Source organism: Lampetra fluviatilis, chromosome 56, assembly GCF_964198595.1.
Source record: "Lampetra fluviatilis chromosome 56, kcLamFluv1.1, whole genome shotgun sequence".
In the NCBI taxonomy this organism is placed as follows: Eukaryota; Metazoa; Chordata; class Hyperoartia; order Petromyzontiformes; family Petromyzontidae; genus Lampetra; species Lampetra fluviatilis.
The window spans coordinates 8,495,465-8,510,012 of NC_136330.1; the positions used below are offsets into that span (position 1 = coordinate 8,495,465).

The following is a 14,548-nucleotide window of genomic DNA, read 5'->3' on the forward strand; positions in this document are numbered from 1 at the left end:
ACAAACAAACAAAACAAACACTTAGACAAACACACAAACCAGACAGACACCCACACAGCACAAACCAAACACAACACAAACACAACCAAACACTCACCAGGCAGACAGAGCAGGCCAGACCCACGTGGTGCCGATCCAGGTAACAAAGCACCAGGCCCACACACAACGCGACCAGTCCAAGCAGACAAACGAACACACAGACAAACACACGACACCGACACACACACACACAACAGTAGTAATAGCAACCTGTTTCTACAGCAGGCTGACCCCCGGGATGAGAAAACAGAATAAACTAGAGTTTTTCCTAGTTAACTCTCTCTAGGCCAGGCTCAGGCTCTCACCTGAGCCCAGGCCTCCATCCGCTCACCTGGTGGAGCAGGAGCGACCACTAGGCGTGGCCTCTCCGCACGGGGGCGAGAGAGAGAGAGAGAGAGCGAGCGAGAGAGTGAGCAAAAGAGCGAGCGAGGGCTACATAAAGCCCAGTTTAAAAAAAAAAAAATTTACGAAATGATGACCGAAACAAAGTGCCGAATACACCGAGCATCTTCTTGTTTCCACTGATCGTAAAAAAAAAAAAGAGAGTGAGACACTGGGGGAGAGAGTGAGACACTGGGGGAGAGAGTGAGACACTAGGAGAGAGAGAGTGAGACACTGGGAGAGAGAGTGAGACACTGGGAGAGAGAGAGAGACACTGGGAGAGAGAGTGAGACACTGGAGAGAGAGTGAGACACTGGAGAGAGAGTGAGACACTGGGAGAGAGAGAGAGACACTGGGAGAGAGAGTGAGACACTGGGGGAGAGAGAGTGAGACACTGGGAGAGAGAGTGAGACACTGGGAGAGAGAGTGAGACACTGGGAGAGAGAGAGAGACACTGGGAGAGAGAGTGAGACACTGGGGGAGAGAGAGAGACACTGGGAGAGAGAGTGAGACACTGGGAGAGAGAGTGAGACACTGGGAGAGAGAGTGAGACACTGGGAGAGAGAGTGAGACACTGGGAGAGAGAGTGAGACACTGGGAGAGAGAGTGAGACACTGGGGGAGAGAGAGTGAGACACTGGGAGAGAGAGTGAGACACTGGGAGAGAGAGTGAGACACTGGGAGAGAGAGTGAGACACTGGGAGAGAGAGAGAGACACTGGGAGAGAGAGTGAGACACTGGGGGAAAGAAAGACACTGGGAGAGAGTGAGACACTGGGAGAGAGAGTGAGACACTGGGAGAGAGAGTGAGACACTGGGAGAGAGAGAGAGACACTGGGAGAGAGAGTGAGACACTGGGAGAGAGAGTGAGACACTGGGAGAGAGAGTGAGACACTGGGAGAGAGAGTGAGACACTGGGAGAGAGAGTGAGACACTGGGAGAGAGAGAGTGAGACACTGGGGGAGAGAGTGAGACACTGGGAGAGAGAGTGAGACACTGGGAGAGAGTGAGACACTGGGAGAGAGAGTGAGACACTGGGAGAGAGAGTGAGACACTGGGAGAGAGTGAGACACTGGGGGAAAGAGAGTGAGACACTGGGAGAGAGTGAGACACTGGGAGAGAGAGTGAGACACTGGGAGAGAGAGTGAGACACTGGGAGAGAGAGTGAGACACTGGGAGAGAGAGTGAGACACTGGGGGAAAGAGAGTGAGACACTGGGAGAGAGTGAGACACTGGGAGAGAGAGTGAGACACTGGGAGAGAGAGTGAGACACTGGGAGAGAGTGAGACACTGGGAGAGAGAGTGAGACACTGGGAGAGAGAGTGAGACACTGGGAGAGAGAGAGTGAGACACTGGGGGAGAGAGTGAGACACTGGGAGAGAGAGTGAGACACTGGGAGAGAGAGAGTGAGACACTGGGGGAAAGAGAGTGAGACACTGGGAGAGAGTGAGACACTGGGAGAGAGAGAGTGAGACACTGGGGGAAAGAGAGTGAGACACTGGGAGAGAGAGAGTGAGACACTGGGAGAGAGTGAGACACTGGGAGAGAGAGAGTGAGACACTGGGGGAAAGAGAGTGAGACACTGGGAGAGAGTGAGACACTGGGAGAGAGAGTGAGACACTGGGAGAGAGAGAGAGACACTGGGAGAGAGAGTGAGACACTGGGAGAGAGAGTGAGACACTGGGAGAGAGAGTGAGACACTGGGAGAGAGAGAGAGACACTGGGAGAGAGAGTGAGACACTGGGAGAGAGAGTGAGACACTGGGAGAGAGAGTGAGACACTGGGAGAGAGAGAGAGACACTGGGAGAGAGAGTGAGACACTGGGAGAGAGAGTGAGACACTGGGAGAGAGAGTGAGACACTGGGAGAGAGAGAGAGAGACACTGGGAGAGAGAGTGAGACACTGGGAGAGAGAGTGAGACACTGGGAGAGAGAGAGAGACACTGGGAGAGAGAGTGAGACACTGGGGGAGAGAGAGAGACACTGGGAGAGAGAGTGAGACACTGGGAGAGAGAGTGAGACACTGGGAGAGAGAGTGAGACACTGGGAGAGAGAGTGAGACACTGGGAGAGAGAGTGAGACACTGGGAGAGAGAGTGAGACACTGGGGGAGAGAGAGTGAGACACTGGGAGAGAGAGTGAGACACTGGGAGAGAGAGTGAGACACTGGGAGAGAGAGTGAGACACTGGGAGAGAGAGAGAGAGACACTGGGAGAAATACACTGGGGGGGGGGAGGAGGCGCGGGGGAGGGGAGGGGCTGGGGGTGACTGCGGCTCGAGCTGTCACTGACCGCCGGTGTCTCTCCGCACGCAGGCGCCCTCCTCCTGCTGCTGCTGCTCCTCCTGCTGCTGCTGCTCCTCCTGCTGCTGCTGCTGCTGCGGGTGACATTCGGCGTGGTGCGGAGCGGAGGACCGGGTGCCATGGTGATCCTCAGACAGGTGAGGGGGGGGGTGGTGAGGGGGGGGTGGTGAGTCGCGGGGTGAGGAGTGGAGCGCGCTCGTCCTGGGGCAGGGGCCCAGCAGGCACCCGGGGTGGTGAGTGGCTGTGATGGGGCCTTTGGTGAGTGTGGTGAGTGTGGTGAGTGAGTGTGGTGAGTGAGTGTGGTGAGTGTGGTGAGTGTGGTGAGTGAGTGTGGTGAGTGTGTTGAGTGTGGTGAGTGAGTGTGGTAAGTGTGGTGAGTGAGTGTGGTGAGTGCTGTGAGTGTGGTGAGTGAGTGTGGTGAGTGTGGTTGGTGAGTGTGGTGAGTGTGGTGAGTGAGTGTGGTGAGTGCTGTGAGTGTTGTGAGTGAGTGTGGTGACTGTGATGGTGAGTGTGGTGACTGTGATGGTGAGTGTGGTGAGTGAGTGTGGTGAGTGTGGTGAGTGAGTGTGGTGAGTGTGGTGAGTGAGTGAGTGTGGTGAGTGTGGTGAGTGAGTGTGGTGAGTGTGATGGTGAGTGTGGTGAGTGTGATGGTGAGTGTGGTGAGTGTGGTGAGTGAGTGTGGTGAGTGTGGTGAGTGAGTGTGGTGAGTGTGATGGTGAGTGTGATGACTGTGATGGTGAGTGTGGTGAGTGTGGTGAGTGAGTGTGGTGAGTGACTGTGATGGTGAGTGTGGTGAGTGAGTGTGGTGAGTGTGGTGAGTGAGTGTGATGAGTGAGTGTGGTGAGTGTAGGGAGTGTGGTGAGTGTGGTGAGTGTGGTGAGTGAGTGTGGTGAGTGTGTTGAGTGAGTGTGGTGAGTGTGGTGAGTGAGTGTGGTAAGTGTGGTGAGTGAGTGTGGTGAGTGTGATGGTGAGTGTGGTGAGTGTGGTGAGTGAGTGTGGTGAGTGTGGTGAGTGAGTGTGGTGAGTGACTGTGATGGTGAGTGTGGTGAGTGAGTGTGGTGAGTGTGGTGAGTGAGTGTGATGAGTGAGTGTGGTGAGTGTAGGGAGTGTGGTGAGTGTGGTGAGTGTGGTGAGTGAGTGTGGTGAGTGTGTTGAGTGAGTGTGGTGAGTGTGGTGAGTGTGGTGAGTGAGTGTGGTAAGTGTGGTGAGTGAGTGTGGTGAGTGTGGTGAGTGAGTGAGTGTGGTGAGTGTGATGAGTGAGTGAGTGTTGTGAGTGAGTGTGGTGACTGTGATGGTGAGTGTGGTGACTGTGATGGTGAGTGTGGTGAGTGTGGTGAGTGAGTGTGGTGAGTGTGGTGAGTGAGTGAGTGTGGTGAGTGTGGTGAGTGAGTGAGTGAGTGTGGTGAGTGTGGTGAGTAAGTGTGGTGAGTGTGGTGAGTGAGTGTGGTGAGTGTGATGGTGAGTGTGGTGAGTGTGATGGTGAGTGTGGTGAGTGTGGTGAGTGTGGTGAGTGAGTGTGGTGAGTGTGATGGTGAGTGTGGTGACTGTGATGGTGAGTGTGGTGAGTGTGGTGAGTGAGTGTGGTGAGTGACTGTGATGGTGAGTGTGGTGAGTGAGTGTGGTGAGTGTGGTGAGTGAGTGAGTGTGGTGAGTGAGTGTGGTGAGTGAGTGTGGTGAGTGAGTGTGGTGAGTGTGGTGAGTGAGTGTGGTGAGTGTGATGGTGAGTGTGGTGAGTGTGATGGTGAGTGTGGTGAGTGAGTATGGTGAGTGAGTGTGGTGAGTGTGGTGAGTGAGTGTGGTGAGTGTCATGGTGAGTGTGGTGAGTGTGATGGTGAGTGTGGTGAGTGAGTATGGTGAGTGAGTGTGGTGAGTGTGGTGAGTGAGTGTGGTGAGTGTCATGGTGAGTGTGGTGAGTGTGATGGTGAGTGTGGTGAGTGAGTGTGGTGAGTGAGTGTGGTGAGTGTGGTGAGTGCGAACCGCGCCAGTCCCGGGAGGGGTGTTCATTCCGCCAACAAAGATAGAGACAAAGTTCCCCCGTGTAGCCTTCAGCAGACTTGAGGCAAGTGCTGTCAGCAAGTCGCAGCGAGGCTACCGGCACTGTAGCACACGAGGGGGGGTGGGGGGGTCGGTGGCCAGCTCCACCGTCGCCCAGCCGCCTTTGTCTCCCCAGTGGCGACGTTTACACACTGGACCAGGTACTCATTTTAAGGCTGAGCGGACCTACGGCAGGCCCGGCACGGTGACAAATATTCGCAGACATTGGGGGGGGGGGGGCCTAACCACTGTGCCACCGCTCCCCACAATGATGTTGCCACCACCATCACCACCACCATCACCACCGCCACCATCACCACCATCACCACCATCACCACCGCCACCATCACCACCATCACTACTGCCACCATCACCACCATCACTACCATCACCACCATCACAGCCATCACCACCATCACCACCATCACCACCGCCACCATCACCACCATCACTACCGCCACCATCACCACCATCACTACCATCACCACCATCACAGCCATCACCACCGTCACCACCGTCACCACCATCAATCACCCCCCCCCCACCGCGCTGTTTATGGGGGGTGGGCCCCCCCCCCCTCCCACCGCGGCCGTAAATCGGCAGCGGCCTCGAGCGGGCGACGCGTTGACGAGGCCTCGAGCAATTACAGCCCCACCCCCCACCCTGCACCCCCACCCTGCACCCCCACCCTGCACCCCCACCCTGCACCCCCACCCCCCACCCTGCACCCCCACCCTGCACCCCCACCCTGCACCCCCACCCCCCACCCTGCACCCCCACCCTGCACCCCCACCCTGCACCCCCACCCTACACCCCCACCCTACACCCCCACCCTACACCCCCACCCTGCACCCCCACCCTACACCCCCACCCTGCACCCCCACCCCCCTGCACCCCCACCCTGCACCCCCACCCCCCACCCTGCACCCCCACCCTGCACCCCCACCCTGCACCCCCACCCTGCACCCCCACCCTGCACCCCCACCCTGCACCCCCACCCCCCACCCTACACCCCCACCCTGCACCCCCACCCTGCACCCCCACCCTGCACCCCCACCCTGCACCCCCACCCCCCACCCTGCACCCCCACCCTGCACCCCCACCCCCCACCCTGCACCCCCACCCTGCACCCCCACCCTGCACCCCCACCCCCCACCCTGCACCCCCACCCTGCACCCCCACCCTGCACCCCCACCCTACACCCCCACCCTACACCCCCACCCTACACCCCCACCCTGCACCCCCACCCTACACCCCCACCCTGCACCCCCACCCCCCTGCACCCCCACCCTGCACCCCCACCCCCCACCCTGCACCCCCACCCTGCACCCCCACCCTGCACCCCCACCCTGCACCCCCACCCTGCACCCCCACCCTGCACCCCCACCCCCCACCCTACACCCCCACCCTGCAGCCCCACCCTGCACCCCCACCCCCCACCCTACACCCCCACCCTGCACCCCCACCCTGCACCCCCACCCCCCACCCTACACCCCCACCCTGCACCCCCACCCTGCACCCCCACCCCCCACCCTACACCCCCACCCTGCACCCCCACCCTGCACCCCCACCCCCCACCCTACACCCCCACCCTGCACCCCCACCCTGCACCCCCACCCTGAACCCCCACCCTGCACCCCCACCCCCCACCCTACACCCCCACCCTGCACCCCCACCCTGCACCCCCACCCTGCACCCCCACCCTGCACCCCCACCCTGAACCCCCACCCTACACCCCCACCCTACACCCCCACCCTACACCCCCACCCTACACCCCCACCCTACACCCCCACCCTGCACCCCCACCCTACACCCCCACCCTGCACCCCCACCCCCCTGCACCCCCACCCTGCACCCCCACCCCCCACCCTGCACCCCCATCCTGCACCCCCACCCTGCACCCCCACCCTGCACCCCCACCCCCCACCCTGCACCCCCATCCTGCACCCCCACCCCCCTGCACCCCCACCCTGCACCCCCACCCTGCACCCCCACCCCCCACCCTGCACCCCCACCCTGCACCCCCACCCCCCTGCACCCCCACCCTGCACCCCCACCCTGCACCCCCACCTCCACCCTGCATCCCCACACCCCTGCACCCCCACCCTGCACCCCCACCTCCACCCTGCACCCCCACCCTGCACCCCCACCCCCACCCTGCATCCCCACCCTGCACCCCCACCCTGCACCCCCACCCCCACCCTGCATCCCCACACCCCTGCACCCCCACCCTGCATCCCCACACCCCTGCACCCCCACCCACAACCTCTCCCTGGACTTCTTTCGCACCGTACGTAGCCAATCGTGGTACTCGATGTTAGGGCCACAGAGGTCGGGAAGTTGTTGGCGATGGTGGTGGCCGTGGGGGCGTTGACGGCGGTAGTGTTGGTCGTGGTTTTGGTGGTGGTGGTGTTGGTGGTGGTGGGGTTGGTGCTGTTGGTGGTGGTGTTGGTGGTGGTGGGGTTGGTGCTGTTGGTGGTGGTGTTGGTGGTGGTGGGGTTGGTGCTGTTGGTGGTGGTGGTGGTGTTGGTGGTAGTGGTGGTGTTGGTGGTGGTGTTGGTGGTGGTGTTGGTGGTGTTGGTGGTGGTGGTGTTGGTGGTGTTGGTGGTGGTGTTGGTGGTGGTGGTGTTGGTGGTGGTGGGGTTGGTGCTGTTGGTGGTGGTGGTGTTGGTGGTAGTGGTGGTGTTGGTGGTGGTGTTGGTGGTGGTGTTGGTGGTGTTGGTGGTGGTGGTGTTGGTGGTGTTGGTGGTGGTGTTGGTGGTGGTGGTGTTGGTGGTGGTGGGGTTGGTGCTGTTGGTGGTGGTGGTGGTGTTGGTGGTGGTGGGGTTGGTGCTGTTGGTGGTGGTGGTGGTGTTGGTGGTAGTGGTGGTGTTGGTGGTGGTGTTGGTGGTGGTGTTGGTGGTGTTGGTGGTGGTGGTGTTGGTGGTGTTGGTGGTGGTGTTGGTGGTGTTGGTGGTGTTGGCGGTGGTGTTGGTGGTGGTGTTGGTGGTGTTGGCGGTGGTGGTGTTTGTGGTGGTGGTGGTGGTGTTGGTGGTGTTGGTGGTGGTGGTGTTGGTGGTGTTGGCGGGGTGCCGCACAGACACGGAGGCGGGGGGGGGGAGAGGCGGCTGGGGGGAGAGGCGGGGGGGGGAGAGGCAAAAGAGTACCTGGTGCGGTGTGTAGTAAACATCGCTAGCACTGGGGAGACAAAGGCGGCCGGGCGTGGTGCTGGCCGCCCACCCCTCGTGTGCCGTGCCGGCCTTCATAGGTGCTATCCGCTAACAGCACTCCCCCCTACAGTCTGTTAAGGCTGTGTGCATGTGTTTGCGTGTCTGTGCATGTCTGTGCGTGTGTCTGTGTGTGTGTCTGTGTGTCTGCGTGTGTGTCCGTGTGTCTGCGTGTGTGTGTCTGCGTGCGTGTGTTTGCGTGTGTGTGTTTGCGTGTGTGTGTGTCTGTGTGTGTGTCTGCGTGACTGTGCGTGTGTCCGTGTGTCTGTGCGTGTGTCTGTCTGCGTGTGTGTGTGGTGTCTGTGCATGTGTCTGTTGCGTGTGTCTGCGTGTGCACAGGGAGACTACGTGTGGCTGGACCTGAAGACGGGCAGCGAGTTCGACGTTCCCATCGGCGCCGTCGTCAAACTCTCCGACTCCGGGCAGGTGCAGGTGGACGATGACGAAGGCAACGTGAGTACAGACGCCTCCGCCAGGGGGACTGCTCCGCCAGGGGGACTGCTCCGCCTGGGGGACTGCTCCGTCAGGGGGACGGCTCCGCCACGGAGACAGCTCTGCCAGGGGGACGTGCGTGTGTGCGTGCTCTGACGTGCGTGATTGTGACGTGCGTGATTGTGACGTGTGCGTGTGCGTGTCGTGACGTGCGCGTGTGCGCCGCAGGAGCACTGGATCTCCCCGCAGAGTGCGCGCCTCGTGCGCCCCATGCACCCCACGTCGGTGCACGGCGTGGAGGACATGATCCGCCTGGGGGACCTCAACGAGGCCGGCATCCTGCGCAACCTCCTCATCCGCTACCGCGACCACCTCATCTACGTACGCACGCACGCACGCACGCACGCGGTCGCACGCACGCAGTCGCGCTTGCACACGTACACACACGCGCACAGTCGCGCGTACACACTGTGTACACGCACTCACACGCACAGTCGCACATGCACACGTACGTACACACACACTTACAATCACGTACAACAAAGACAAAGATCCGCCGTGTAGCCTTCACAGACTGTTGGGGCAAGTGCTGTTAGTGAGCACCTATGAAGGTCAGCATGGCACACGAGGGGTGGGTGGCCAGCACCACGCCCGGCCAGCCGCCTTTGTCTCCCCTGTGTTGGTGTTTACACACCACACTAGGTACTCGGTTAAGGCTGAGACGACCTAGGGGCGGCCCGGGACAGGTTTAGCTCTACAATTACATCCATAGACACACAGACACGCGTGCCTTTACACACATGTAGTGCGTCAAACTGAGTCGCAGACGTTATCTTGGGATAAAGTCTGGACCACGTGCTGGGTGCCAGACCACGAGCTGGGTCCCAGACCACGAGCTGGGTCCCAGACCACGAGCTGGGTCCCAGACCACGTGCCGGGTCCCAGACCACGAGCTGGGTCCCAGACCACGTGCCGGGTCCCAGACCACGAGCTGGGTCCCAGACCACGTGCCGGGTCCCAGACCACGTGCTGGGTCCCAGACCACGTGCCGGGTCCCAGACCACGAGCAGGGTCCCAGACCACGAGCTGGGTCCCAGACCACGAGCAGGGTCCCAGACCACGTGCTGGGTCCCAGACCACGTGCCGGGTCCCAGACCACGAGCTGGGTCCCAGACCACGAGCAGGGTCCCAGACCACGAGCAGGGTCCCAGACCACGAGCTGGGTCCCAGACCACGAGCAGGGTCCCAGACCACGTGCTGGGTCCCAGACCACGTGCCGGGTCCCAGACCACGAGCTGGGTCCCAGACCACGAGCAGGGTCCCAGACCACGAGCTGGGTCCCAGACCACGTGCCGGGTCCCAGACCACGAGCTGGGTCCCAGACCACGAGCAGGGTCCCAGACCACGTGCTGGGTCCCAGACCACGAGCTGGGTCCCAGACCACGTGCCGGGTCCCAGACCACGAGCTGGGTCCCAGACCACGTGCCGGGTCCCAGACCACGAGCTGGGTCCCAGACCACGAGCTGGGTCCCAGACCACGTGCTGGGTCCCAGACCACGAGCTGGGTCCCAGACCACGAGCAGGGTCCCAGACCACGTGCCGGGTCCCAGACCACGAGCTGGGTCCCAGACCACGTGCCGGGTCCCAGACCACGAGCTGGGTCCCAGACCACGAGCTGGGTCCCAGACCACGAGCTGGGTCCCAGACCACGTGCCGGGTCCCAGACCACGAGCTGGGTCCCAGACCACGAGCTGGGTCCCAGACCACGTGCCGGGTCCCAGACCACGAGCTGGGTCCCAGACCACGTGCCGGGTCCCAGACCACGAGCTGGGTCCCAGACCACGAGCTGGGTCCCAGACCACGTGCCGGGTCCCAGACCACGTGCTGGGTCCCAGACCACGAGCTGGGTCCCAGACCACGTGCCGGGTCCCAGACCACGAGCTGGGTCCCAGACCACGAGCTGGGTCCCAGACCACGTGCCGGGTCCCAGACCACGAGCTGGGTCCCAGACCACGTGCCGGGTCCCAGACCACGAGCTGGGTCCCAGACCACGAGCTGGGTCCCAGACCACGTGCTGGGTCCCAGACCACGTGGCTCGAGGCTTCTTCAACCCGACGTGGATCTTCTTCACCAGCAACACGAAGAACCCCGAGCCCCACACGGGGCACCCCCCGTTATATCGCCCGGGCTGGGGCTGGCTCCGCCCTTCGCCCCGCCCACCTTCTCGATCTCTCTGGCCCTTTCCCGAAGGCTCCGAGAGCTCTTCTCTACCACGTGACCGCCCAGCGGCCCCCGTCCACCGGTGGCCCCCCTCCAATATCATCCGGTCACGTGTCGGCAGGCCAACCGGCGTATCGTGCCCCGGCGTAACCCTGGCTGGCTGACGCCCCCTCTCGCTCCCGCACCGGGACCCGCACCGCACGCTGCACATGGTGCCTCCGCGCTGACCAGCGCTCACCCAGGCCCCGCTAGGGCTGGTGGTCCTAGGCCCAGCAAGCGGCTACACGCAATGACAACACGTTATCCGCCGAGGCCTCGCAGGCCCAGCACCACACAGTGACAATCACAGCCACTACGCACACACACACACGTGTCTGTGGGGAGCAGTAGTGTAGTGGTTAGCGCTACACTGCAGTACGAACCCGGTAACCCGAGATAGATTCCCGCTCACAGCCAACACCATCAGTGACAATTATCTGAACCGGTCCTGGGCCTCTCTAGGTCGACTCAGCCTCAAATGAGTACCTGGTGCGGTGTGTAAACATCGCCACTGGGGAGACAAAGGCGACCGGGCGTGGTGATGGCCACCCCACCCCCTCGTGTGTCATGCCGGCCTTCATAGGTGCTCGCTAACAGCACTTGCCCCTACAGTCTGTCAAGGCGACACGGGGGATCTTTGTCTTTCTTGTACGTGGTCGCGCGGCACCGCCGATGCAGCCGCCACCGGCGTTGCGTGCGACGCAGAGTCACGGCGGAACCTGCGCAGAGCCATGCTCTCTACTGTCTGACCTGGAGTGTGCTGTCCCTCTCACTCCCCCGTGTGTCTCTCCCCCATGTCTCTCTCCCGTGTCTCTCTCCCCGTGTCTCTTCCCCGTGTTTCTCCCCCGTGTTTCTCCCCGTGTCTCTCTCTCTCCCCGTGTCTCTCTCCCCATGTCTCTCTCACTCCCTCGTGTCTCTCTCTCTCTCCCCGTGTCTCTCTCTCTCCCCGTGTCTCTCTCCCCGTGTTTCTCCCCCCGTGTCTCTCTCACTCCCTCGTATCTTTCTCTCTCCCCGTGTCTCTCTCCCCGTGTCTCTCTCCCCGTGTCTCTCTCCCCGTGTCTCTCTCCCCGTGTCTCTCTCCCCGTGTCTCTTTCACCGTGTCTCTTTCACCGTGTCTCTCTCTCCCTGTGTCTCTCTCCCCGTGTCTCTCCCCGTGTCTCTCTCTCCCCGTGTCTCTCTCCCCATGTCTCTCTCCCCGTGTCTCTCTCCCCGTGTCTCTCTCCCGTGTCTCTCTCTCTCCCCCGTATCTCTCTCCCCCATGTCTCTCTTCGCCGTGTCTCTCTCTCACGTGTCTCTCTCCCCCATGTCTCTCTTCGCCGTGTCTCTCTCCCCGTGTCTCTCTCACTTTCCCGTGTCACTCCCCCGTGTCTCTCTCACTTTCCCGTGTCTCTCTCCCCGTGTCTCGCTCCCGTGTCACTCCCCCATGTCTCTCACTCCCCCGTGTCTCTCACTCCCCCGTGTCTCTCTCGCTCCCTCGTGTCTCTCCCCCGTGTCTCTTTCTCCCCGTGTCTCTCTCTCCCGTGTCTCTCCCCCGTGTCTCTCACTCCCCCGGGTCTCTCTCACTCCCCCGTGTCTCTCTCCCCGTGTCTCTCTCACTCCCCCGTTTCTCTCCCTCACTCTCTAAGACCAACTGTGGCGGGAGGGTGAGTTACTCTTATACCAACTTAGAGCATGGCACCACCACCACCCCTACCCATGGCACCACCACCACCCCTACCCATGGCACCACCACCACCCCCACCCATGCCACCACCACCACCCCTACCCATGGCACCACCACCACCCCTACCCATGGCACCACCACCACCCCTATCCATGGCACCACCACCACCCCTACCCATGGTACCACCACCACCCCCACCCATGCCACCACCACCACCACTACCCATGGCACCACCACCACTACCCATGGCACCACCACCACCCCTACCCATGGCACCACCACCACCACTACCCATGGCACCACCACCCCTACCCATGGCAGCACCACCACCCCCACCCATGGCACCACCACCACTACCCATGGCACCACCACCACTACCCATGGCACCACCACCACCACTACCCATGACACCACCACCACCACTACCCATGGCACCACCACCACTACCCATGACACCACCACCACGACACCACCACCACTACCCATGGCACCACCACCACTACCCATGGCACCACCGCCTCGTGCATGACGCTTGCGTGTGTCACGTCGCTTGCGCCTCACCTGCCCCGCGTGCCCCCCCCCCCCCGCGTGCCCCCCCCCCCACCCCAGACCTACACGGGCTCCATCCTGGTGGCGGTGAACCCGTACCAGCTGCTACCCATCTACACGGCAGAGCAGATCCGCCTCTACACCAACCGCAAGATCGGCGAGATGGCGCCGCACATCTTCGCCATCGCCGACAACTGCTACTTCAGCATGCGGCGCAACAACCGCGACCAGTGCTGCATCATCAGGTGCGGGCGGTGCGCGCGCGGCGGCGCGGCGGTGAGCGCCCCGCGCTACGAACCCGGCGACTCGAGTTCGAGTCCCGCTAACGAACACCAACGCCGGCGGCGATGATTTTCTGAACCGGTCCTGGGCCTCCCCTAGGTCGACTCGGCCTCAAATGAGTACCTGGTGCGGTGTGTAAACATCGCCACTGGGGAGACAAAGGCGGCCCGGCGTGGTGCTGGCCACCCGCCCCCCTCTTGTGCCGTGCCGGCCTTCGTAGATGCTCGCTAACCGCACTTGCCCCAGCAGTCTGTTGAGGCTGCACTGGGTATCTTTGTCTTTGTGCTGAATGTGAGGGTGTGAGAGAGGGGGGGCGGGTGAGCGTCTTTGTGTGACGCGCTGTGCTCGTGGCGTGTGCCACGTGGTGATTGCCGCATGGTGCGTGGTGTTCCGCGTGACGGATGGCGTGCGGTGTTCCGCGTGACGGATGGCGTGCTGTGTGCTGGTTGGTGTGTGGTGTGCCGCGTGGTGTGCCTTGTGGTGTGCCGTGTGCCGCATTGCGCGGAGGCAGCGGGGAGTCCGGTGCGGGGAAGACGGAAAGCACGAAGCTCATCCTGCAGTTCCTGGCGGCGGTCAGCGGGCAGCACTCGTGGATCGAGCAGCAAGTCCTGGAGGCCAACCCCATCCTGGAAGGTGAGCGGCTCCTCACCGCGGCTCCTCACCGCGGCTCCTCACCACGCTGCGCCGCCGCCTTCTTTGCAGACGAATCCCCTGGGGCCTAGCGTCTTGGGGGGGGGAATCTGGGAAGTGGGAATAACCGTGTCGCCTGACCCGGCATCGCGAATAGGGCGACGACCTTGATTCTAGCCGTGGCGCCGCCACCGTTGCCGCGACTGCGCCGTTGCCGTGACGACGATTCCTCGGTGACCGTGCCGTGTCGTGTCCGCCAGCGTTCGGCAACGCCAAGACGATCCGGAACGACAACTCGAGCCGTTTCGGCAAGTACATCGACATCCACTTCAACCGGCGCGGAGCCATCGAGGGCGCCAAGATCGAGCAGTACCTGCTGGAGAAGACGCGCGTGTGCCGCCAGGTGAGCCGGGGCCTGCCGCCAGGTGAGCCAGGTGAGCCAGGTGAGCCAGCGTGTGCCACCAGGTGAGCCACCAGGTGAGTCATGTGAGACAGGTGAGCCAGGTGAGCCGGCGCCTGCCAGTGGGCGGGCGAGCCGGCAGCCAGCGGTGGTGCAGCGGTTAGCGCGCTGCACTACGAATCCAGTAACCGCTCACAGGGACGAATATGCAAACCTGTGCTGGGCCTCACCTAGGTCGACTCAGCCTTGAAATGAGCACGTGGTGCGCTGTGTAAACACCAACACTGGGGAGACAAAGGCGGCCGGGCGTGGTGCTGCCCACCCACCCCTTAATCGGTGGTGCTCGCTAATGGCCCTTGCCCCAACGGCCCGCGC

General features: G+C 62.3%; 1 protein-coding gene across 1 annotated transcript in view; it reads left to right on the forward strand.

The window, feature by feature from the left end:
- LOC144950143 (unconventional myosin-VIIa-like) overlaps positions 1–14,548 on the forward strand; it is a 75,061-nt gene that overhangs the window by 20,349 nt on the left and 40,164 nt on the right. Inside the window, exons 4-10 of the mRNA XM_078880204.1 lie at positions 2,731–2,855; positions 8,298–8,411; positions 8,619–8,771; positions 12,275–12,292; positions 12,922–13,106; positions 13,655–13,776; positions 14,034–14,176. Of these exons, the coding sequence (XP_078736330.1) occupies positions 2,838–2,855; positions 8,298–8,411; positions 8,619–8,771; positions 12,275–12,292; positions 12,922–13,106; positions 13,655–13,776; positions 14,034–14,176 (753 nt within the window). The 5' untranslated portion in view covers positions 2,731–2,837. The remainder of the gene's footprint in view (positions 1–2,730; positions 2,856–8,297; positions 8,412–8,618; positions 8,772–12,274; positions 12,293–12,921; positions 13,107–13,654; positions 13,777–14,033; positions 14,177–14,548) is intronic.